This window comes from Aquarana catesbeiana, linkage group LG04, assembly GCF_042186555.1.
Source record: "Aquarana catesbeiana isolate 2022-GZ linkage group LG04, ASM4218655v1, whole genome shotgun sequence".
Classification (NCBI taxonomy): Eukaryota; Metazoa; Chordata; class Amphibia; order Anura; family Ranidae; genus Aquarana; species Aquarana catesbeiana.
In genome coordinates this window covers 98295465-98322687 of record NC_133327.1, presented here as the reverse complement: position 1 = coordinate 98322687, position 27223 = coordinate 98295465, and the positions used below count along the sequence as shown (strand labels likewise).

Sequence of the window (27223 nt, the reverse complement as noted above, 5' to 3'; positions counted from 1 at the left end):
TGTTGTAACCTTGTTATAAACAAATTATATTTTGATCAAGTAGTGGTGCCTGTACACCCACAGTATATTCCTTCTTTATAGTTTATCACCATTGAGATGTTGGCACCCAGCCCAGTCTAGAATCACACTTTACATATGATTTTCCCAACAAGAATTCTTTACAGCCTCTCACTATGGAGGTAAATCATTTTGCTGCATTCTACACAATATATAATGAATAAGAGCTCTACAGAAGAACCCACTGTAGTGACAAATTACACGAGAGGACTTGGGAAACCACAGCTAAAAATCTCTTTTCCAAAATCCATTTTAGATATAGACAGCCAGTAAAGAAATCATCCCACTGGCGCCCAACAAAAAATGGAATAATGCCACGTACACACGAGCGGAAATTCCGCCAGCAAAAGTCCGATGAGAGCTTTTGGTCTGAAAATGCGACCTTGTGTATGCTCCATCGGACTTTTGCTGGCAGAATTCCAGCCAGCAAAAGATTGAGAGCATGTTCTCAATTTTTCGGTCGGAAAAAGTTCCGATCGTCTGTACCAATTCCAACGCGCAAAATTCCTATGCATGCTCGGAAACAATTCGACGCATGCTCGGAAGCATTGAACTTCATTGTCGCGGCTCGTCGCAGTGTTGTACGTCACCGCGTTCTTGATGGTTGAAAGTTCAGCGAACTTTTATGTGACCGTGTGTATGCAAGCCAAGCTTGAGCGGAATTCCGTCGGAAAAACCAGCCAAGATTTTTCAGACGGAAATTCCACTCGTGTGTACGCGACATTAGTGTTGGGTGAACTGTGTCATAGTTCTTTTATACATAATGCCCATAGTATAAACCAGAAAACCATTTCTACACAAAAAAAGGAGAACAAAATATATAACAACAATATCACACAAAACACCAGTGAGTCACACCATTAGTTTTTAGACTAGTCTACTAGATGTATAGCAACCAGCTGCTGATGCAAGGTTAGTAAGGTGTACGTTAAAAGGGACTGATCCTAAAGAAATGGGATGCCACCACACAGCACCACACAAGTGCATGTTTTACCAGAGGGGAGTGTGTGGGAGTAGACAGATTCTCAGCAGCATCTTCTTCAATAATGTCCTAAGCAACACAACAATGTGTACAGTGTGAAAAAGTTCCCCAGCAAATACACAGTACTGTGATGAGATAAGTAAAGAATTTATCAAAGAGCTCCCAATGTTAGGGTGGACCAAGTTATAGAAACAGCACCTACACATTTACTATAGATCAACATATAGAGACACATTGAACTATTGAGACACATTGACTATTGAAAACCCAGAGCCTACTATGCCACCCATTAAAGGATTTTCAGGGTTATTTAGGGAATACTATGGTGCATTACTGTGTATATGACAGGACCAACATTTTACACCATAATCAGCTTCCTGGCAATTTATTTTCTTGGACCATCTTTTGTAAAAATTTCATTCAAATTACAATTCTCCAATTTTTAAAGTCACCTGAAAAAAAAGTTAAAATCTACTTTTAGATTCGCACCGCACTGCAAACCACATGCAATGTCTGTGCGATGCGATTCCAGCCATACAGATAGTATCTTTTTTGGTCCGCACCAGAATCGGATCACATGAGTGTTCACACTCATGCAATCCAATTCATGTCTGAACTGACAGCTCGCAGTGCGATATGCGAACTGATTTGGGGGCGTCATTAACTTTCTATTGACACTCCCAGCAGTTGGCATAGTGCAGTGTGAACTGCCTTGCGAGTCAGGTGCGATGCGGGAACCCGCAGTAGATTTGCAGGGTTCCCACATTGCACTAGTGTGATCCGAGCCTGAAAGTGCATATGTCACACAAAACGTGCTTGCCAAGGCTTCTCATCATGTGGCCAACAGACCGCTATACCCATGTCACATGCAAATCAGGCTGTGTCAAGTAACTTGCAATGCCTGCTTGCCATCCTCTTATAATCCCCAATACACTATGCTTACAACACTGTGTTGGGAATAGAGAGAGGAAAGCAAAATGCTAGTGTTACATTTATGTAACATACATACAGCAACCTAAACGCAAAATTGTATCTGGAGCCTGTGTGCAGATGCCAACATAGTTTTGGGGGCACTCAACAAGATCAGTACAGCAAAAAGCGCAAGCACCAAAAAGCATAATATATTGTTTTTAAAGGGGGGTTCCACCCAATTTGGCTCCTTTCAGGAGGGGGGGGGGGGGAGCGGGTTCCAGTTTTTGACAGGTACCTGTCCCCTCTTCCATCATGCCTCACTATGGCAAGGTACGTCAAAAGTTCGTCCCTCCCTCCTCCTTCCCTGCCACTTTTAAAAGTGCAGCGTGCTTCGCGCATGCGCAGTAGGGAATCTGCTGTGAAGCAGCAAGGGTTTACTGCCTGCTTCCCTTACAGGCTATGGTGGTGGCAGCACCCGAGAGCCGATGGAAACATTGGCTGGGGTGCTGACATCGCTGGATTCCAGGACAGACAAGTGTCCTAATTTAAAAAGTCTGCAGCTACAGTATGAGTAGCTGCGGACATTAAATTTTTCCATGGGGGGGGGGGGGGGGGGCTGGAGTGCCACTTTAATTCTATAAGCCAGTGGTGGCCAACCTTGGCACCCCAGATGCTTTGGAACTACTTTTCCCATGATGCTCATGCACTCTGAAGTGTAGCTGAGCATCATGGGAAATGTAATTCCAAAACATCTGGGGTGCCAAGGTTCGCCATCACTGCCAAGTCATATCAAAGAATGCTTTGGGGTGTTCGGAACAAATGCTTGTACAAAAGCTTTGTTGCTTCACCCAGGGTTTTAAAACTGATGTTATTGCAAGGTAGTGTTGTATCAGTCTATACACACACATACTCATCTGCCCCCTAGAGATGTACTAACCCTCCTGCATATGTTGTTAAATAGCCTGAATAGCCGCTAGACATATGAGCTCAGTGAAGGAATTGTGAATAACTATCTATTGTCTACTTTCCAAGTTGCATCTCCAGTGACTTTCTTTTCTTTTGTCAAAAATCCATGAACTTTCTACGATTTCCCATTCAATGTTACTGGAGCCAATTGCTCCCATCATTGTATACTGCTCTGGTTTTATAGACTCATGGATGGGATCTCCATCCTATGTTTGGTATTTATCTGATACAAGCAAATTGCTTTGATAACATAATTATTTATACCAACATAGTCATCTCCAGTAATTCATTATGTATATAGTAACACCAACGAGGGGTGTATCTTTGAGTGTGGTGGCCATCTGAGTCTTTAAGCAACGTTGTCTAATTTTAATGACTATGGTGGAAGAATGTTCTATTTTTGATTAGTGTTAAGTGAATTTTTGTAATAAATATTTTTTATACATATTTTTTGCTATTTTTTGCGGGTTCCTTTTTGAAGAATTGCTTTGGGAATCTTTTTGGTTTCCCTTCTTTTTTTGTACAAAGCTTTGTTGCTTCACCCAGGTCAAAAAACTAAAATTTTTAAAACTGACGAGGGGAGAAAACGTGAGTGGCAGTTACAAAACAAACGTAACCTGCTCTACTAAACAGTTATGTTTCCTCCTTTATATGGCTTCCCCGCCAGTCTGCAAAAAATAGGTTAACATATATGGTGGCATCTGCACTAGATGCATAAACAAGAGCACAGTCAGTAGAAGAGGGATAAGCTAATATAAAGCATCTAACACACATCTACATACATCTACCCAGCCTTTCGGCACAAAGACAGTAAGAATAGTTAGTTACAACCAGACATGGGTAACTACTTCTGGTTAGTTTCATGTGACCCTCCTAAGCTTCTACATACTTACTAGGCCATTGGTTTGATCTCTGGACAGACTGTGTTTTACAGGTGGACGTGACATGGGATGTTGGGGGTGGCCAAAGTAATACTTTGGCAGGTAAGCATGAGGTGCAAAGAACGGCTATGGAAAAGAAAAACAAAACATGCAGGAATAAAAACCAAAAAAAGGACAAAAAAAATTAAAGCATGGAATAAAAGAAAATGATAACAAATGAAGCTTAATGTGAAGAAAAGAAATCACTGAAAATGTAGAATTATAAAAAAAAAAAAGTACATTTCTTAAAAAAAAAAAAATACATGTGTTATTTCAGGTCTTGGATTACAACATTGGGGTGTAAAATTAACTAAAGGCAAAACTTTTTTTTTTTTTCATTTTGCAAAGAGTAAGGGAGAGTTACCCCTTATAACCCCTGTCAGTTCTGTTTTTGCCATCTGTGTCCCATTGGGAGGATTTCCCTTCAATTCCTGTCCCATAGCTAAAACAGGAAGTCAGGGAATCCCGGAGTGTAACCAGGTCAGCAGAACTAATGGGACCATTGGAAGATTTCTCCTTTGTTAGTGCTCTGATGTCAACTTAATATTTGGGCTTTTATTTTACTTTTTACGATAATGGTAAACAGGACAAATGGAGAGGGTGAATCTCCCCCCCCAACAGCGTTCTAATCCCTCTCCTCTATATCTAAAAATGAAAAAAAAAGTTTTGCCTTTAGTTACACTAAGATTTTTTAAGTGGTTTCCTACTTTAAACAGACACTCCCTTGAGGAAACATGAAGGAATCTCTACTTTTTACATAGACTGTCTCTCTATGGCCATAACATATCTTAGATTTACAGTAGAGTATAGAATGGTCTTCATGTATTCAAATTGGATAACTGAATAAGTGGAAGCATTGATTTCAGCAAATAAATACTTATTTTTTCATTGTGAATAATTGGTTGGATACCAGTACACCACTTTTATACATAAAAAAAAATAAAGACTGTACTAATATAAAGCATTAAAAAAAATTCTAAAACTTGATATAATACATTTACTCAATTTAAACACTTTATTGCTGTGGGTGTTCAATACAATGTGGCAAGGGGCATAAAACAATAAAGAATACTATGATCAAATTTATTAATAGAAGTAGCACCTTAAAGCGGGGGTCCACCTATCTATCGTTTTTTTTTTTGCGTTCATTCACAAACTTTTCTTCTCAGCATTACATACTCACATATTGTGTGCAATATGTCCGCCTGTGTCAGATGTCGTCGGAAAGAATAACTTATATTATTCACTGCAGGCGGTTTCCATCTTCATTGTGGGCATTTGAAGCCCACAAGCATTTATTTCCTGGATGCGGTGAATGCTGTGCTCCCAGCATTCACTGCTCATTCCCACACATGCTCAGTGGCATCCTGGGAAGCCTGAGACTAGATCCCAGGAGTCTGGGAGAGGCTAGAAACACGCCTACTCCCACGGGAGGAGAACCAGGAAGTGCAAAGAAGAATAGAAAAATAAAAGGTAATTACGGCGATTTAAATTTTTTTAAACGGCATGTCAGTATCTAGGCAAGGAAGAGCATACAGAACAGATATTGTTCAAAATTTGGGTGGAACCCCGCTTTAATGATGTAATGGTGTGCTCCAATTTTCATATAGATCAATCTTCTGACAAGAAAAAGTACAGTGAAGAACACACTTACCCTATTATAAAAGGGATGCTGTGGACCAGTCATACCACTATAGTAGCTGCTGGGGGGCTGTGGGGAAACAACGCCACCAGGGAAGGGACCGTTAAATGAAGAGGAGGAGCAGACAGAGGGTGGCTGGCTGAAAACAGAGGCTGCCCTGGGTGGAGCATCCTGCAAGGGTAATGAAGGGTAGGGGAAACCTCCAATGTTCATCTGATCTCTGGCTGCCCGCACATCTGAAACAGGAGGATCACACATTGACTTAGTACAGTGCAAGCTGGGCACAGACTATGGCAGAGAAATAATGAATTATATTACCCATCAAAATGTCTAACAAACAACCTTAGGCTGTCAAAGTGCAAAACACGTTAAAAGAGAAGTGCAATTTTAAACAAAGTACAAGTAATAGAACTCTGTAAGCTCTTCCTGTGTAAATTCCAGTTAGTACTTTCTGTGTAAATTTTTTCTGCTGGACCACAGAACTCCATCATCCTGCCCCTCTCTAAATGCATAACTTTAAAGCGGAAATAATCCCATCAATTTAAGTTTCTAAAAACAGTTACATTCCTGGCAAGTGCCGGGAACGTAACCGTCACATTGGTTGTGCTCTCAACCAAACTGTCAAACCATCCAATGGCTGGTATCATAAATGATCACATGTGCAACATCATGACAGATGAAGATCAGAGGCCAAGATAGCAGCTTTCTTGACTGAAAAAGATAGAAGGGTTTAGTTCCACTTGAATTTTTTTTCAGCAAAACAATCATGTTGCCTTGGCACCCAAGATCCAACCACACAGTGTGTGAAGAGAAAGGTCTCTTGGAAGATGTAGTTCTGTGGAGCATGCCTATGTCAGTTTGTATTTACCTAGGGCACGCTGCTGATCCCTCGTCCCAATATATGTCCCACCAATATTTTTACAAGCCTGATGACATCACAGAGTAATAAAAGCAGTTTTGTGCTACAACAAGGTAAAAGAAAAAAGCAATGCTGGGGGCATGCTCTATAGAGGGAGAGGGAGGTTTGGGGGTACATTTGGAGATGACCTTTAAAAACGTGGGTACTTTACCAGGCCTAACACCATGTTTCCTGTCCTTAATGTGGTTGTAAAGGCAGAAGGGTTTTTACTCTACTGAATTCAATGCAGTAAGGTAAAAAACCTTCGGCATGCAGCTCCCACCCCCCCCCGCAGCCCCCCTAAATACATAGCTGAGACCGATCTTGATGTGGCGATGTGCATTAAGGCTCTTATGGACCCACAGAGTGGAGTTCGGGAGTGATCGCGCATAAGCGGCTTGCTATGGGGGCACTCAGAGGAGGAGGAAGGATGTGGAGCCCAAAGGGCCAACAAGGGACCCCAGAAAATAAAGATCGGGGCTGCTCTGTGAAAAACCATTGAACAGAGCAGGTATGACATGTTTATTATTTTAATGTAAAAAAAAAAATGAAGCTTTACACTTTAAGGACCAAGGCAGAATTCGCCTCTCAACTTAAAGCATAACTCTTTTTTCCCTTAGTAAATATTGAATACTCTCTGTAGTTCTAGAGCTACAGCTGGTTATGCAAGCATGGCAGTGTTGGATACATTGTGTACATCGCCTGTCTGTCCACGCTTCTCCCCAGTTATATATACTCCTTTCCTTTGGTGCCAGATCTCCCTCATCTTTCGTTTAAGTTTGGGAACTGCCCAAGGAATGCCCACCAACACGCCCACTAAGTCAATGCCTTCCCATGTGCTTATGGGAAATTTAGTATCCCCTGTGTGGGGAAGAAGTTAGACATGATCTGCACCAGGGCACAGAACCCTTCCACCAGCACTGGAGGATATGAAATGAAAGTGCACCATGACAACGCAATAATGATTTACTTCACTTACTTCTTGCAAAATAAGTGTCCAATCACTAAATCAATGCAGTGGTTTTATTAGGGAAATAAGTTGGAAGCTGTCAGTAAGAGGAAAGATCAATCCTAGAGTTTGGCTTTATGCAGACCCCCCCCCCCGACTTTGCAATATTATAAAGGATCAAGCTACAAACACATTACAGTATTATGCTCAGCAACAAGTATGCAGCTTCTAACACAATTGATAATAGCAGTTTACGGCAGGTTGGATGTCATGAGTCATGTGCTTTTGTAATTAAACGCAAAAACCCAGAGATCAGTTTCACAGAACACACAGTTCGGCTGAACTGAATTTTTTCCGGTCATTGAGTTGACACTTACCTGCAATAATCTCCCTGAGTTTTGGATCCAAATTTACTGTACATGGCAAAAAGGTCTTGACATCTCGTGAGACGAGAACAGGAGTCCTAGATGAAAGGAAGACTTCAAAATTTCTTATGTCAGCATCGATCTCCAGAAGTGGTTCCACATCTTTTGTCGTCGGTATATTTTTAGAAATTCTAAAAGAGAAAAAGAAAAACGTAAGGTATATTATAACTGGTATGAAGATAAAACTCTCCATAAGAAGATGTGACTTTAATTTACATTGTAGGCCTGCAAGTGAAGGCCTCACCTACAGAGTGTATAAAGCACACCATGGCCACTGCTGATGGAAAACATGGTGGAGTATTGCTCAAGCTTACCGGGTCTCGTCAGCTAGTTCTGAACAGCATGTGAAGCAAAAAAATGAAGGCCAACAATGACTTCTAGCGAGTACCCAAGTACAATTATGTAGACCAAGGTTATTAGAAGACAAGAATGAGGTATCATCAATGTCAAGAGAATGCCAGTGGAAGGCATATTTTCTCCACACAAACATTACAAAGCCTGGACGACAACATCAGACAGAGCAACCAAAATTGAGACTAAACCTATAGTCATCAATGGGAAATAAAGTAGGTTCCAACAAACTTAGAAGTATACTGAGGAACAGATACTGGAGTGATTATGAGCTTATATAAAGATGATCCTTCAGCTACTCAAGCAAGGGCAAGGAAAAGGAAAGACAGTTTAACCCCTCCTTGCAAGAGTGGTGTAGAACAGAACTCAGAAAACACTTTCATATCTTGAACAAGAAGGTGAATATGTCATCAAAAATGTGACAAAGCATTTACAGGGCTAGAGAGATTCTTTAATACTTAGTTCTTTGAAGTCAACCAAAAGGTTATTATATATTTTTATTCATTATTTTAATAGAGTCAGCACGAATATTGTTTATAGTGTACAGATTGAAAATAATGGAACAGTTTACAAAATCTGCAATATCAACGTGTAAAACCAGAAACGGTAGAAATGAAAAACAGAATACTTCTTGAGTTTATGAGCAATAAACTGTACTGTTTATGACTCAACCAGTAAATTCAACTTTAACTACCAAGCAATAACAGATCTACCAAAGGGAGCAAAAATATATTGCTAAAAAAAAAAAAAAAAAATGTGCAAAGCAAGCAGTCCACTTGTGCTGATTCTACCCAATTCACATTGTTATTGCACCAGGGTCACTTAATATAGTTTGGAAAAAAACAGCCTATTAACAAGAAACTTCAAAATGAGTGAAAAAAAAAAGAAAAAAAAAATCAATTCTAGGACGTAGCAGATGTAGTTGCAATTCTGCAGCACAGAACGATTCATAGTAGACATTCATGTATATTTATATAATTATAAAACATAGGTAAATAGAAAAAAAAATAGAGCAAAGCAAAAACAAAAACACACTAGTAGTCAAAACCAATTTTAGCCCAAACTTTTTTTTTTTTTTTTTTAAATACACGTAAACCCAAATTACTAAAGATTCTATTATACAGGTTAATACAATTTTTATTTATTTTTTTTACATTTCTGTAGCTTTTATTAGTGAAATTAAGGCTAAAAGAAACACGAATAGGTAGGATTTTCATGACACAAGAGAACCTATTGGTCTCCTGTGTCAGTACCCCTTTTCCCTGCCAGTCAACATTTGTGTACACTGCGCTGTGCATGCGCAGCTCAATGTACATTTACAGCATGGCTCTGAGCAGTAACAATGTGACTCCTGTGCTCATGCGCACAGATGACATCATCCTGGCCTGGCCCATCCAGGGGCCTGAAGAATTAGAACCCGGAAAGAAGACCGTCAGAAGTTTGAAAGTGCCAGTGACTGACTGGAAAACTGACAGGGCAGTGTTGGAGGGGATTGTTTACCGGGTAAGTCTACCATAATGTTCTAATATGTGGTGAATACTAGCACATTGTGGCTAAAAGCTCACGATGACCAGTTTTCTAACTTAAAAATTTGCGAAAGTTTAACTCTGCTTTAAGAATGCCTGGTGAGTCTGTTACAAGAGTCCTTAAACACTTTCTGTTATAAGGTGACAATGATCTGTCCCTGTCTCCCAACTGTACTCCTGCATTGTCACCCTGGCATGACCCATTATCATCACCATCAGGAAACCTGCCAGAGAAATCCTATGCTGCCACTAAGTGCATGAAGTCAGAAGTAGCTACATGGAGATTGCAGGAGATCATTGGCACTGAGATGCAACAAAGGATGCATCAAATATTTATGTGCTTTAGGAAATGAAATGTTATTCAGGTAGGGTTTACATAAATTTTTACGTTCAGTACACAAACAGGATAGGTATTGAACAGCGCCTTGAAAAAGTATTAACACACCTTGAAAATTTTTTCACATTTTGTCATGTTACAACCAAAAACGTAAATGGATTTTATGTGATAGACTAGGGGTCAGCAACCCGTGGCCCGCACCTAGCCAACCGTCGCTAAATCTCTGGTCCATCACTGCCCGTGATTAATTCACGGGCACCCGGCCTGTGGACAAGTGGTTGTCTGTTTAAAAATGTCATCTGCAAAAGTGTCTGTGTTATAAAATAAAAATGCAGCTATATACCTCATTAAGAGCGCCGGTCGGGGCTCAGGTGACTCGCCACCTTCCCTCCTCCTCTCCTGATGGATGTCATTCTCGGTACACCCGCTGCAATAATCAGATGAGGAAAAGAGGCGGCGGATCACGTGAGCACCGCTCTTAATGAGGCATATAGCTGCATTTTTATTATATAACATAGACACTTTTGCAGATTACATTTTTAAACAGAGTGAATAATAGGAATACAGTCCACAGCCACCTCTGTACTCAACCCCCCCCGTATACAGCCACGTCTGTACCCCCCATCCACAACCAACTCTGTATCCCCCCCCCCCCGTAGACAGCCACCTCCGTACCCCCCCCCCCCCCCCGCATCTGTTCACATACCTTGAATACGGCCCTTAAGTGGAAAAAGGTTGCTGACCCCTATAGATAGACCAACACAAAGTGGCACATAATTGTGAATGTGGAAGGAAAATGATAAATGATTTTTACATTTTTTTACAAATAAATATGTGAAAAGTGTGACATGCATTTGTATTCAGCCCCCCTGAGTCAATACTTTGTAGAACCACCTTTCACTGCAATTACAGCTGCAAGTCTTTTTGGGTATGTCTCTACCAGCTTTGCACATCTACAGAGTGAAATTTTTGCCCATTCTTCTTTGCAAAATAGCTCAAGCTCTGTCAGATTGGATGGAGAGTGTCTGTGAACAGCAATTTTCAAGTCTTGCCACACAGATTCTCAATTGGATTTAGGTCTGGACTTTGACTGGGCCATTCTAACACATGAATATGCTTTGATCTAAACCATTCCATTGTAGCTCTAGCTGTATGTTTAGAGTTGTTGTCCTGCTGGAAGGTCAACCTCTGCCCCAGTCCCAAGTCTTTTGCAGACTCTAAGAGGTTTTTTTCTAAGATTGCCCAGTATTTGGATCCATCTATCTTCCCATCAACTCTGACCAGCTTCCCTGTACCTGCTGAAGAAAAGCATCCCCACAACATGATGCTGCCACCACGTTTCACGGTGGGGATGGTGTGTTCAGGGTGATGTGCAGTATTCGTTTTCCGCCACACAAAGCGTTTTGCTTTTAGGGCAAAAGGTTCAAGTTTGGTCTCATCTCACCAGAGCACCTTCTTCCACATGCTTGCTGTCTCTCACATGGCAAACGTGACATATTATGGCTTTCTTTCAACAATGGCTTTCTTGTTGCTACTCTTCCATATAGGCCAGATATGTGGAGTGCACAATAGTTGTCCTGTAGACACCTCCCACCTGAGCTGTGGATCTCTGCAGCTCCTACAGAGTTACCATGGGCCTCTTGGCTGCTTCTCTGATTAATGTTCTCCTTGCCCGGCCTGTCAGTTTAGGTGGAGGGCCATGTCTTGGTAGGTTTGCAGTTATGCCATACTTTTTCCGTTTTCGGATGATGGATTGAACAGTGCTCCGTGAGATGTCCAAAGCTTGGGATACGTTTTTATAACCCAACCCTGCTTTAAACTTCACAACTTTATCCCTGACCTGTCTGGTGTTTTTCATTGACCTTCATGATGCTGTATATTCACCAAGGTTCTCTAACAAACCTCTGAGGGCTTCACAGAACAGCTGTATTTATACTGAGATTCAATTTCACGCAGGTGGACTATTAAGACTAGTAAGGCAATTGGCTCCACTAGATTTTAGTTAGGGGTATCAGTAAAGGGGGGATGAAACAAATGCACGCCAGACTTTGATATTTGTAAAAAAAATTGAAACCCATTTATCATTTTCCTTTCACTTCACAATTACGTGCTACTTTGTGTTGGTCTATCACATAAAATCCCCCCCCAAAAAATTAATTTACTTTTTTGGTTGTGAAATGACAAAATGTGGAGAATTTCAAGGGGTATGAATAGTTTTTCAAGGCACTGTATCTGTTTATATTGCAATCTGCTGCGACCCTATTGCTCATTTGGCCCCCACTTCTTCTGTAGGTGACAGGACTGCACTTCGTTCTGCACTCCTGTAACCCAACTGAACTGAGCAATTAGCAGTCTTTGATGGCTCAGATCTCGATGTAGAGGCGGCAGGGTGCCAATGCTGCATCCACCTAGGTGAGTAAGTAGGTTTGTTTTGTTTTTTTAATTCCTGAATTTCTCTTAATTTCCTGTAGAGAGAAAATAGGAAATCTCTACAGTGGAAATTCAGACAGCAATAACGCTTTTTCAATATAAAAAAGGGTTAGAATCTGTCAGGTTACTGTTACTGTCTTTGTCTTCCTGTCCTGAGAACTGATCCACTCATATGTTACCATGCTATTACAGGGGCAGGAAGTGAGGTGAAATCTCCCTGACAGTGTGAAGGACTACAATAAGTACCTTTCAGAGGTTCTAAGTCTCCATCAGTCAATGCAAAACTGAAAAAAAAATGTAAAGGTTTTGGCTGAATTTGGGGAAACCACTTCTCCCAGCTTCCAGTCTTCTAAGCCACATATCTCATCCAAATCACATTTGGACAAATTATCTGACTAGAGTCCTGATGGTAAAGCAGAGCTGACCAACCTGCTGCTCTGTCTGAATCCTGACCCTTCACATCGGTTTAACCACATGCCGTCTGGGCCACAGCCGAAAGATGGCTACAGCGCAGTCGGCTTATTCTGGGAGGGCGTCCATGGACGTCCTCCCAGAATCTTGCTCCCGCGCGCCACCTGGGGTGCGCACCCGGGAACATCCATGACTGGACCCGGCGCATCACAGTAAATGGCTGCTGATTGTGGGCGTTTACCAGGTGATCGCTCTGTCAAATGACGGAGCAATCACAAGTAAACAAACCGGCGTCATGTCCGGTTCCTCTCTCCCCTCCTCGTACCGATCGGTACAGAGAGGAGAGAGATCAAGTGCTGCAGCGATGTGGGATGGATGTGCAGTGCCCATTCCTGCACTAATCCATCCATCCTCAGCAATACTCATCCATCCATCCTCAGCAATACTCATCCATCCCATCCAAACTCAGCCATACCCAGCCTCAGCAATATCCGACCCAGCCATCCCATCCACACTCAGCTATACCCACCCAGCCATCCCATGCGTACCCACTCAGCCATCCCATCCATACTTAGCCATACCCAGCCATCCACAATCATGGCTCAACCATGCTTAGCCATCCCCATCCACGGCTCATCCATGCCACTACAGTGCCTCAAAGTGTAATAGGTAGTCAAATTAGATTTGAAATGTATGCCCCTAAGAAGCCTGATGGTGCTCCCTGCATGTTGGACCTCTGTATGTGGCCAGGTTGTGCAACAGTCTCGCACATGTGGTATCGTTATACTCAGGAGTAGGAGAATCTATTTTGGGGTGTAATTTTTGGTATGTACATGCTACGTGTTAGAAATATTGTAAAAATGGACAACTTTGTGTAAAAAAAAAAAAAAAAATGCGTTTTCATTTTCTTTCCACATTTTCCAAAAACTTGTAGAAAAAAAATGACAAGTTCAAAAGACTCGATATGCCTCAGATTATACTTTCCATAATGGGGTCATTTTTGGGGCGTTTTTATTGTCCTGGTGCTCCAGGGCCTTCAAAAGTGCAAGAGGTAGTCAAGAAATTAGATGTGTAATTTATGCTCCTAGAACGCCTGATGGCGCTCGCTACATGTTGGGCCTCTGTATGTGGCCACGCTGTTTAAAAATCTCACGCATGTGGTATTGCCGTACTCAGGAGGAGGAGTAGAATGTATTTTGGGGTGTAATTTCTGTTATGCATATGCTGTGTGTGAGAAATAACCTGATATGACACTTTTGTAAAAAAAAAAAAAAAAAAAAATCATGATCTTGATCACCATGCCTTTTTCTAAATATCTTTGAATGTCTACTTTCCAAAAAGGGGTCATTTGGGGAGTATTTGTACTGTCCTGGTTTATTAGGGTCTCAAGAAATGAGCTAGGCCATCAGTACTTCAGGTGTGATCAATTTTCAGTGATTGGTACCATAGCTTGTAGACTCTATAACTTTCACAAAGACCAAATAATATAGGCCAATTTTGATTATTTTTTACCAAAGATATGTAGCAGTATAAAATTTGGCCAAAATGTATTATGAGAAATTACTAATTTGCAAAATTTTATAACAGAAACAAAGAAAAATGTATTTTTTTTTTTTTTTACAGAATTTAAGGTCTTTTTTTCATTTATAGTGCAAAAAATAAAAAAAACCCAGTGGTGACTAAATACCACCAAAAGAAAGCTTTATTTGTGAGAAAAAAGGGCAAAATTTTCATAAGGGTACAGTGTTGCAAGACTAAGTAATTGTCATTCAAAGTGTGAGAGCCCCAAAAGCTAAAAATTGGTCTGGTTAGGAATGGGGTTTAAGTACCCAGTGGTCAAGTGGTTAAATCTTGATTAGTCACTTTTTTAAACAATATTATTTGAAGGAAATGGTCAAAAGGAGAGGTGGAGTGTTATTTGGTTTTAGGTCCATCTTATGGCATATTGTCTACAATTGCCAGTAACATTCTGCAAGTACAAAGAGTATTTATGAGTCCTGAAAGAAATAGAAATGTATAGCTTTTTCCACACAACATGTGCTTCATTTTATGGAGATGTACAGGAAGGGGTTAGCAGAGAATAACCTGCCTCTATGTAATGTCATCAATTTCTGAAAGTGCACTGCTCTGTGGAGCTTCTAATTTAAACGTGTAAAATAGGTGCCCAGGGCAGTATTTGGATAAGGTAAGGAATCTGTCTTTCAATATATGTAATGAGATCACAGAATAGCTTACACACTATTTGCCTGCCATCTGTGTGACTCACTTTCATGTTTCCTACAGAACTCTTTAGATGCAGAGACAGCAATGAGTGAAACCAACATCTCTAGCCAGGCCCATAACCATTAGCAACCTCCTGAGAGCGTTTCCTTATATTGCCCACACAATCTCTTTAGCCGAAGTGGACTATGAGACAATATTTTCTGTTCTTCAGTAGTGCCTACAATTCAGGAGAGATAAGACGTGAATGGCGGGAATGAAAACCTCAGCTGACAAGTCACATGAAGTGTATTAGCTTTCCTCTAATACCCATTCTGCTAAAACCTGTTAGTACAAAGCTTTTATTATATGAACAGTAAAGCCATTGTTTATGAGGGGAAACTGAACAGACTGGAAGAGGTCACGAATGTCTAAACAGTCCATGGAATTAAAACGCCATACAAAAGGAAAACATATACTTAATGTCATGATGGGATACATTTCATTGTAAACACTTTTTTCAACACCTATAACAGTAAGGTACTTTTACAAATTTTAATCCAAGTCAAGTCAGTGAATGAGCAAAAGCACCCAAAAGTCAAACTTTAAATAGTAATCTTGGTAATGTAATGATGATCTCATACTAAATACTCTTGCTCAATTGAGGACCCAAGGCTTCCCCTTGATAAAGTGAAAGGTTTAACCTGCACTTCTCCTGGAGATGTTCCAATGGACTGCTAAAATGTTCCACAACGGGAACCGTATGGGAGGTTCTAAAAGAATAATGAAGCCAGTGCTGAGCTTGTCAATTTGTGTATGAAATCTGCAATATATATGGTTGTTCACTTTTCTTTCCTCTATTTTTAACCGCAATATATAGCCAGTTTGTGGCCAGGATTGTGCAGCGCAGCACCCATAGCTAGTCTTAAGTGTTCAACTCAAACGAAAGAACAGTAGGTACAATAAAAGACCACTACAAGCTATACAAAGCAATAATTTTAAAGAAAGCCCATCGTACTTTATAAAACATATCCAGCAGGATGGAAAATGCAATTCTATAATATTTGTAAAATCAGGATGATCACTAATTATACCAATTAAAATTTATTAAAACAGTCATGAGGCAGACATACTGGTGCTCTGAACATTTATAAAAACTTTATTTGAATACCTAGGGGGGTTATGTAGAACATGATGTGCATGTGTTAGATAACGTTAAATATTAAAATATGGCTACAATGTTGCAAAACAGCCTTGGCAGAGTCTCTATCTACAGACCACCATAGTACTAACCTGCAGGATATAAAGTGCCTCTCAAGGTCAATGGATCTTATTTATAATGGAAACTGTCAACACAAATCAGGTTTATTCTATATGCCTGCATCACAATTCCCCTGCATTGTAATCCAACAAAATGTCATTTCATTAGCTGTTCGACCTCTGCTGAAAAGGTACAGAATGGTAAAAGGGTGAGGAGGTCCAGAATATTCTCAATGCATTATCAGTAATGCACAATGTGCCATCTTTATAGCACCAGGAGATTATTATATTAAAATGCATTTATGGTCTTTTTTTTCTTGGATGTGTGTTAATATGATCCAATTATGTAAATAATTATCAATGTAAAGGTTATAAAACGTTGGTGTTTTTATAGTTTGTAATTATATATGTACAAGTGTTTTGCTTTACTGTTCTCTTGTTTTAAAAATATCTATTAAATCACAGAATTATTAAAGCAATACCTTTTTTTGGAGCATATAAGGCGATTCATTTGAACTGAACTACAAATCAAGTATAACTGTCAATACTGTAAAATGAGATATGTGCACAGTCATATGAAAAAATAAGCAGACCGCATGGAAATAGTTCACTTTAACATTTGAAAAAGCAAACAATGGCTCTTTGTTCATACAATGCCTACAAAATAATGGGATATACAGTGGATATAAAAAGTCTACACACCCCTGTGTGATGTAAAAAAAATGACAAAGATAAATCATTTCAGAACTTTTTACACCTTTAATGTGACCTATAAACTGTACAACTCAACATTATTATTAATGATTTATATAGCGCCAACAGTTTATGCAGCGCTTTACAATGTAGAGGGGGGGGCAGTACAATTACAGTACAGTTCAATACAGAAGGGCCCTGCTCGTAGAGCTTACATTCTAAAAGGGAGGGGGTGGTGGTACAAAAAGTAATAGATGCGGGGAATGATTTGATGGGGTTGTTAGGTGGGTGTGGGATAGGCTTCCCTGAATAAGTGAGTTTTCAGGGATCTCCTAAAGGTGGACAGGTTAGGGGCTGATCGAATATCAATAACATCAAACTGAAATCTTTTGGGGGGAGGGAATAAGAAACTAAAATAATATGCTTGTATAAGTGTGCACACCCTAGTATAACTGGGGATGTAGCTGTGCTCAGAATTAAGCAATCACATTCAAACTCATGTTAAATAGGAGTCAGTACACATCTGCCATCATTTAAAGTGCCTCTGATTAACCCCAAAATAAAGTTTAGCTGTTCTAGTAGGTCTTTCCTGACATTTTCTTAGTCGCATCTTATAGCAAAAACCATGATCTGCAGAGAGCTTCCAAAGCATCAGAGGGATCTCATTGTTAAAAGGGATCAGGAGAAGGGTACAAAGGAATTTCCAAGGCATTAGATATACCATGGAACACAATGAAGACAGTCATCATCAAGTGGAGAAAAATATGGCACAACAGTGACATTACTAGGAACTGGACGTCCCTCTAAACTTGATGAAAAGACGGGAAGAAAACTGGTCAGGGAGGCTGCCAAGAGGCCTAAAGCAACATTAAGGCCCCTTTCACACTGGGGCGGTTTGCAGGCCTTATTGCGCTAAAAATAGCGCCTGCAAACCGCCCTTAAACAGCCTCCGCTGTTTATTCAGTGTGAAAGCCCTAGGGCTTTCACACTGAAGCGGTGCGCTGGCAGGAGAAGAAAAAATCTCCTGTCAGCCACATCTTTGGAGCGGTGAAGGAGCGGTGTATTCACCACTCCTAAACCGATCCTGCCCATTGAAATCAATGGGACAGCGCGGCTATACCACGGTAATACCGCGGCTATAGCCGCGCTATACGAGGGATTTTAACCCTTTTTCGGCCGCCAGTGGGGGGTTAAAACCGCACCGCTAGCGGCCGAATACCGCGGTAAAACAGCGCTAAAAACAGCGCTGTTTTACCGCCGACGCCAACTATCGCCCCAGTGTGAAAGGGGCCTAAGGGAGATGCAGTAATATCTGGCAAGTATTGGCTGTGTGGTACATGTGATAACAACAATTTCCCGCATTCTTCATATGTCTGGGCACAAAACCTTTAGGCTGGGTTCACACATGTGCGGTGCAAATTGAAGCTCAGGTTTCACTGCAAAGATAAAAATCAGTTGTTCAGAGGTTCCTCTGCGTTTTAGCTGCGGATCAGTGAGCAGGGAGAGGAGGGGAGAGGGGGGAGGTGTAGTGAGGAGAAGGAGGGAATTCATGTTCAAAACGGAATGCATCTGCGAATCAGATGCGTTCCCATAGAAGATAATGGGCTTGTAATTCGCACCGCAATGCCCAGAAAACGCACACTTTTTTGTGCAATGCGCAGTGCGAATGCAATGCACATATGTGAACCAGATACAATCAAATGAATGTATTTTAAAATGTCCTGCGAATTGGATGTGGTGTAAGTCGCATCTAATTTGCATAGGTGTGAATGGGGGCTCAGGCTTCTGCTAGAAACCTGAACATGAAGAGGAACTTCATCTTTCAGCATGACAAAGACCCAAAGCATACATCCAAATCAACAAAGGAATGGCTTCACCAGAAGATGATTAAAGTTTTGGAATGGCCCAGCCAGAGTCCAGACCTGAATCCGATGGGAAATCTGTGGGGTGATCTGAAGAGGGCTGTGCACAAGAGATGCCCTCGCAATCTGACAGATTTGGAGCGTTTTTGCAAAGAAGAATAGGCAAATCTTGCCAAATCTAGATGTGCCATGCTAAAAGACTCATACCCAAAAAAACTAATAAAATCAAAAAGGTGCTTCACAAGGGTGTGCACACTTATGCAACCATATTATTTTATTTTTACTTCCCTCCACCTAAAAGATTTCAGTCTGTTGTCCAACTGAGTTGAAAAATTTATAGGTCACATTAAAGGTGGCAAAAGTTCTGAATTGATTTATCTTGGTCTCATTTTTGTACATCACAGAAACCTAACATTTTAACGGGTGTGTAGACTTTTGATATCCACTGTACTTGAATAAAAACACAAAATCTGTCTTTTCAAGAATTCATCAAAAAAATATCAACAGATGCAATGGTGCAGGTGGAAATAGTATAGCCTTTGCCTCAAAAGCTGGTATTTCCCCCTTTTAGCAGAGATTATTATTTTGTAAGCGTTTTATACAACTGTCCACCAGTCTCTGACAAGGACTTAGTGAAATTTTTGACTGCTCTATGCTAAATTCTTTCAGAGGTTTGATATTTCTTGTATGGGCTGCTGGTTTCAAATCCCCTATTCCATTAATTACTTTTTCACATGACTGTACGTCCAGTTAAAAAAAAAAAAAAATGCACAGAAATGTGGTTAGCATGCCCTAAATATTGTAAGTTCAGCGCATGTAAAGGTTTGACACGTTCTCTTTCTATTTACCAGCTTTTAATCATATGCACGTGAGGGGGCTATATAAGTGGGATGTGCTTTCCGTTTATTAAAAAAACACGATGACTGTGACTACCATCTCAAAAAAAGTTTAAGCGCAGCTTCACATGTATGTGCTAGTGAAGTGCTTTGGCTGTTATGGACAGGTTTTCTAAATTGTAGGGTATGTCCTCATGAAGGCGATGGCAATGGCATTACGTAGAACAATTTCACACCCCAGCTGTCAACCCCACTCACATTATTTCAGAGCTGCTCCAGGATCCGGAAGATTATCAACATTGTTGGGATCCACCTGGCTGCCTGACAGCTGACTCCACCTCTCAGAGCACGGCTGAGAATCAATTTTTTTTTTATATATAACACACACACATATATATATATTGCTGCTTGCAGGACTTTTTTCCCATCCGCAAGCGCACCACCCCAGTGTGAAAGCACTCGACATGGGAGGCGGTTTTCAGATGCTTTACAGGCAAAATGTTTAGCGTTAAAACGCCTTCAGTGTGAAAGTAGCCTTAAACTTCTCTACAACTTTATCCCTGACCTGTCTGGTGTGTTCCTGGGCCTTCATAATGCTGTTTGTTCACTAAGGTCCTCTAACAAACCTCTGAGGGCTTCACAGAACAGCTGTATTTATATTAAGATTAAATTACACACAGGTGGACTGTATTTACTAATTAGGTGACTTCTGAAGGCAATTGGTTCCACTAGGTTTTAGTTAGAGGTATCAGAGTAAAGGGGGCTGAATACAAATGCATGGCACAGTTTTCAGTTATTTATTTGTAAAAAAAAATTTAAAACCATTTATCATTTTCCTTCCACTTCACAAATATGTGCCACTTTGTGTTGGTCTATCACATTAAATCCCAATAAAATACATTTACGTTTTTGGTTGTAACATGACAAAATGTTGAAAATTTCAAGGGGACTAAATACTTTTTCAAGGCACTGTATATTAGAGAAGGGTCACCCATCTATAAGCAACTGTCAGGAAGGGGTTTTTCATCTATAGTTGATAGTAACCATCCAATGTTTATGGGGAAGCACAAGTGTGCATTTAAGGAATAAAATTAAATAGCACAAATTTGAAAAGCTTGCTTTATTATCCCCATAATAGTTAGTGCCAGAACTGACTTGTATTTGGTAATGTCTCCCTCCTTCCACTGCTGTAAATGTAACCTCTCATTTTTTTTAATAATCACCTTTTTTTCCCCCTTTATTAAGACAAACTCCAACATAAAAATACACATTACAAAAAAATATCTATACAAGTTCTTTCATTGACATAGACCACAATAACCCCCCTGGATCCTTGATCATGTCTTCTTCAGAAAGGAGAAAAAAAAAAAAAAAAAAAAAAAAAAAAAAAAAAAACACAACACCCACACCCGTTTGCTCTTAACCAAAACTTAATTCATGTAACGCATTGTTCAAAATATAATAAAGAAGGGGGCTTTACAGCACCCTATTACATGTGTCAAGCAACCAAAAATACAAAAAAAAAAGAAGAAAGAAAAAGTGTATCATTTTAAATTACTGTTATCGTGTCCCATTATATTTACCACCTCTCATTTCAATATTTCAATCTGCCCTTCTTTATGTGATTCCATTACGTGTTACCCAACCCGTGCCCAATTTACTATTATAATTTTCCTCTTCCTTTAACCACTTCAGCCCCGGACCATTATGCTGCCTAAGGACCAGAGGACTTTTTCCAATTTGGTACTGCGTCGCTTTAACTGCTAATTGCGCGGTCATGCAATACTGTACCCAAACGAAATTTGCATCCTTTTCTTCCCACAAATAGAACTTTCTTTTGATGGTATTTGATCACCTCTGCCGTTTTTATTTTTTGCGCTATATACGGAAACAGACCGAAAAGTTTGAAAAAAATGATATTTTCTACTTTTTGTTACAAAAAAAATACAATAAACTCAATTTTAGTCATACATTTAGGCCAAAATGTATTCCGCCACATCTCTTTGGTAAAAAAAATGTCAATAAGTGAATATTTATTGGTTTGTGCAAAAGCTATAGCGTCTACAAGCTAGGGTACATTTTCTGGAATTTACACAGCCTTTAGTTTATGACTGCCTATGTCATTTCTTGAGGTGCTAAAATGGCAGGGCAGTACAAACCCCCCCCCCCCCAAATGACCCCATTTTGGAAAGTAGACACCCCAAGGAAATTGCTGAGAGGCATGTTGAGCTCATTGAATATTCATTTTTTTTGTCCCAAGTGATTGAATAATGACAAAAAAAAAAAAAATTACAAAAAGTTGTCACGAAATGATATATTGCTCACACAGGCCATGGGCATATGTGGAATTGCACATACATTCAGCTGCTTCTCCTGAGCACGGGGATACCACATGTGTGGAACTTTTTGGGAGCCTAGCTGCGTACGGGGCCCCGAAAACCAATCACCGCCTTCAGGATTTCTAAGGGCGTAAATTTCTGATTTCACTCCTCACTACCTATCACAGTTTTGAAGGCAATAAAATGCCCAGATGGCACAACCCCCCCCCCCCATGACCCCATTTTGGAAAGTAGACACCCCAAGCTATTTGCTGAGGGGCATGTTGAGTCCATGGAATATTTTATATTTTGACACAAGTTGCGGGAAAGTGACACATTTTTTTTTTTTTGCACAAAGTTGTCACTAAATGATATATTGCTCACACAGGCCATGGGCATATGTGGAATTGCACCCCAAAATACATTTAGCTGCTTCTCCTGAGTATGGGGATACCACATGTGTGGGACTTTTTGGGAGTCTAGCCGCGTACGGGGCCCCGAAAACCAATCTCTGCCTTCAGGATTTCTAAGGGTGTAAATTTTTCATTTCACTCTTCACTACCTATCACAGTTTCGGAGGCCATGGAATGCCCAGGTAGCACAAACCCCCCCCAAATGACCCCATTTTGGAAAGTAGACACCCCAAGCTATTTGCTGAGAGGCATGGTGAGTAGTTTGCAGCTCTCATTTGTTTTTGAAAATTAAGAAAGACAAGAAAAAACTTTTTTTTTTTCTTTTTTCAATTTTCAAAACTTTGTGACAAAAAGTGAGGTTTGCAAAATACTCACTATACCTCTCAGCAAATAGCTTGGGGTGTCTACTTTCCAAAAAAGGGTCATGGGGGGGGGGGGGGTTGTGCCACCTGGGCATTCCATTGCCTCTGAAACTGTGATAGGCAGTGAAGAGTGAAATCAAAAATTTACGCCCTTAGAAAGCCTGAAGGCGGTGCTTGGTTTTCGGGGTCCCGTACGTGGCTAGGCTCCCAAAAAGTCTCACACATGTGGTATCCCTCCCCGTACTCAGGAGAAGCAACAGAATGTATTTTGGGGTGTAATTTCACACATTCCCATGGCATGTTTGAGCAATATATCATTTAGTGACAACTTTGTGCAAAAAAAAAAAAAAAAAATTTGTCTCTTTCCCGCAACTTGTGTCACAATATAAAATATTCCATGGACTCGACATGCCTCTCAGCAAATAGCTTGGGGTGTCTACTTTCCAAAATGGGGTCATTTGGGGGGGGTTTGAACTGTCCTGCCATTTTATGCACAACATTTAGAAGCTTATGTCACACATCACCCACTCTTCTAACCACTTGAAGACAAAGCACTTTTTGTTTACATGAAAAAATTATTTTTTTTTGCAAGAAAATTACTTTGAACCCCCAAACATTATATATTTTTTTAAAGCAAATGCCCTACAGATTAAAATGGTGGGTGTTTCATTTTTTTTTTTCACACAGTATTTGCGCAGTGGGGAAAAAACACACTTTTTAAAATTTTAATGCACTAAAACACACTATATTGCCCAAATGTTTGATGAAATAAAAAAGATGATCTTAGGCTGAGTACATGGATACCAAACATGACATGCTTTAAAATTGTGCACAAACGTGCAGTGGAAACAAAATAAATACATTTTTAAAAGTCTTTAAAGGTTACCACTTTAGATTTACAGAGGAGGTCTACTGCTAAAATGACTGCCCTCGATCTGACCTTCGTGGTGATACCTCACATGCATGGTGCAATTGCTGTTTACATTTGACGCCAAACCAACGCTTGCGTTCGCCTTAGCGCGAGAGCAGGGGGGGACAGGGGTGCTTTTTTTTTCTTTATTATTTTTTTGCTTTTTTATCTTATTTTTAAATTGTTCCTTTCATTTTTTTTTTTAATCATTTTTATTGTTATCTCAGGGAATGTAAATATCCCCTATGATAGCAATAGGTAGTGACAGGTACTCTTTTTTGAAAAAATTGGGGTCTATTAGACCTTAGATCTCTCCTCTGCCCTCAAAGCATCTGACCACACCAAGATCAGTGTGATAAAATGCTTTCCCAATTTCCCAATGGCGCTGTTTACATCCGGCGAAATCTAAGTCATGAAATGCTCGTAGCTTCCGGTTTCTTAGGCCATAGAGATGTTTGGAGCCACTCTGGTCTCTGATCAGCTGGCTGAATCACCGGCTGCATTCTCAGGTTCCCTGTTGAGACAGGAGAGCCAGAAAAAAACACAGAAGACGGTGGGGGGGCATTCCCTCCCACTGCTTGTAAAAGCAGTCTAGAGGCTAATTAGCCACTAGGATTGCTTTTACATGAAAGCCGACCGCTGGCTGAAAATAATGATACCAAGATGATACCTAAACCTGCAGGCATCTTTCTGGTATAACCACTCAAAGTCGTGAATGGCGTACCTGAAGGCATAAAAATGGTCAACAATAAAACACAGTAAACGGTAAAGTATAAAAAATTGCATGCCTGAAAAGCAAACATGATAAAACATAATAACAATAAAACATTGCAGAATAGAATACAGTAAAAAAGAGCAGAACAATAGAGAGAGAAGAGAGAGAGAGAAGAGAGAGAGAAGAGAGAAGAGAGAAGAGAGAAGAGAGAAGAGAGAAGAGAGAAGAGAGAGAGAGAGAGAGAGAGAGAGAGAGAGAGAGAGAGAGAGAGAGAGAGAGAGAGAGAGAGAGAGAGAGAACAATAAAACGACAACTATTTATTTATTTTTTATATTTTTTTTCACTTTTTTTTGTAACTAACTTTTATAACTGTAACTGGTTCCAGGTTCGGGTCTCTCAAAATGCGATGGCATCTTGGGAGACCCTGTGAAATGGCGCCTAGTCTGTGCAATGCTGTACGCTACGCTAATACTCAACTAGCGTTCAAAACATTCACCAATGCAAAGACCAGGATTGTCAGGACAGGAGGGACAATAATAGCGGGTGTCACGCCTATATCCGCGCTTGCTGCAGACACATCTTTTTTGGGGGGGTTCGTTGGGTAGGGGTACTCGGGAGGACATAAAGAAAATGCCTCTCATGAAGCCGACTGCATTTGGTTGGGGATGTGAATGGGGGAAGTACGGGCGCTGCAGAAGTGGTGGGTTCCCAATTATGATTGGCGAATGCAGCAGGAAGGGCATTATGGGCACGATGGGCCTGTTGGTCTTCTTCTTGGTGGCAGCGGGACACTACTTGTGCTTGCCACCTCACCAGCTTGAACTGCACTTATGGGACTCGCCACGTCACCAAGTGTTACTGCAGTGCTGGTTTGACTACGACCGGGGTGTACTAGGCCACTGGTGCTTGCCAGTTCACCAAAACGCTACCAAAAAAACTGTTAGCGATCGCAGGGATCAGGCCTGACTCTGCGAATGCTGCAGTTATGCGTTTAGTGTTTTGTAAGTGACAGTGATCGATCGATACTGCACTTGGGTGGGCTGGGCCGGGCGGAGGGGCAAAACGCAGGTGCTAGCAGGTATCTGTGCTGATCCCGCTAAAACTGTGTTTTGGGAACCCTAAACTGCTGGGGACGCTAGTATAGATCTGATCGGATCAGATATTATTCCGATCAGATACTATACCACTAAGGGAGGCGTATGCTGCGTGCGTGGGTGTTAGTGGTACTGGCGCTAATCTGACGCTGCCTGGGGCTGGTGCTTGCCAGTTCACCAAAACGCTACCAAAAAAACTGTTAGCGATCGCAGGGATCAGGCCTGACTCTGCGAACGCTGCAGTTATGCGTTTAGTGTTTTGTAAGTGACAGTGATCGATCGATACTGCACTTGGGTGGGCTGGGCGGAGGGGCAAAAACGCAGATATTGATCCGTTCAGATACTATACCACTAAGGGAGGCGTATGCTGCGTGCGTGGGTGTTAGTGGTACTGGCGCTAATCTGACGCTGCCTGGGGCGACGCATATCACCGCCGGGCGATCAGGGGGCTAAACCTTTATTCGGTAATAAATGGCGGGTGCCCTGACACTATAAAAAATAAACGAACTAACCAGCGTCACCCGTAACAGTTATACGGTGATCAGTGGTGAAAGGGTTAACTAGGGGGCAATCAAGGGGTTAAAACATTTATTAGGTAGTATATGGGGGTCCCGGCCGCTATAAAACGCTGACGGCAAACCTAAATATTTACCTCCCTAACTAGCGTCACCAGCGACACTAATACAGCGATCAGAAAAATGATCGCTTAGCGACACTGGCGACGGGGGGGTGATCAAGGGGTTAAAACTTTATTGGGGGGGGGTTAGGGGGGTATCCTAGACCTAAAGGGGGCTAACAGTAACTGTCCCACCACACTGTCACAAACTGACACCATGCAGTAATCAGAAAAAAAAAAACCAAAAAAAAAACTGCTTGGCGTCAGTGTGACGGGGGGGGGGGGGGGGGGGGGGTGATTGGGGGTGTAATGTGTGCCTGGCATGTTCTACTGTATGTGTGTGTGTGTGTGTTGTGCACTCACATTACAGTCTTCTCTCCTCGGCGCCAGAACGGAAAATGCCGAGCCGAGGAGAGATGACATCATTTCCTCTGCCTCTGTGTACAATACAGAGGCAGGGAAATGATCCCATTGGCTGGGAGCGATCGCGAGGGGGGGGCACGATTGGATGGCCTCCCCCTCACCTCCGATCGCCGGGGAAGATTTGCCGACCGCCGCAGGCACCGGGGGGTCAATCATCTTTCCACTCTCCCCACTGCACTTCCCAGGGGATATGAGAAGAAAACAAGACACAAAAAAAAAAAAAAAAAAAAACACCCCACCTCCTCCCAATTTCCCCTCACCAGACACATCCCACATCTGATCCATCACGCAGCACTACCCCCAAAAGGGTCTAATCCACCCCTATTTCTGAGCCATCCTGCCCATGTGTCTTTAAATTAATTCTGTTGGTCCTTAACCATATGTATCCATCTCTCTGCTGCCATTTTTTTTCCCCACCTTACTTTTCCAGTCCATTATAGTGGGACATCCACACTGTTTCCAAAATCTAGGTATCAGTATTTTAGCTGCATTTAGCAAATGCGGAGTAACACTTCTCTTTCAAAACCTAGCAGATGATGGCATCCCATGAAAAAGAAAATGTAATGGGAAGGATGCTATAGATCTAAGTGTCATTTTCTTAATCCAAGGAGCGATCTCCTCCCAGAATACTTGGATCTTTTGGCAATGCCACCATAAATGAAGACATGAACCCCTTTGATTACATCCCCTCCAGCAGTTAGCATCCACCGATGGAT

General features: G+C 41.1%; 1 protein-coding gene across 3 annotated transcripts in view; it reads right to left on the bottom strand.

Moving 5' to 3' along the window:
* The window catches only part of KIDINS220 (kinase D interacting substrate 220), a 248515-nt gene that overhangs the window by 42648 nt on the left and 178644 nt on the right, over positions 1–27223 (bottom strand). The window contains exons 23-26 of one of the 3 annotated variants that reach the window (XM_073625407.1): positions 7704–7882; positions 5492–5715; positions 3811–3924; positions 1052–1108 (exon numbers count right to left, since the gene is read on the bottom strand). In XM_073625407.1, the coding sequence (XP_073481508.1) occupies positions 1052–1108; positions 3811–3924; positions 5492–5715; positions 7704–7882 (574 nt within the window). The remainder of the gene's footprint in view (positions 1–1051; positions 1109–3810; positions 3925–5491; positions 5716–7703; positions 7883–27223) is intronic. The other 2 variants (XM_073625408.1, XM_073625409.1) reach the window with 2 other exon arrangements.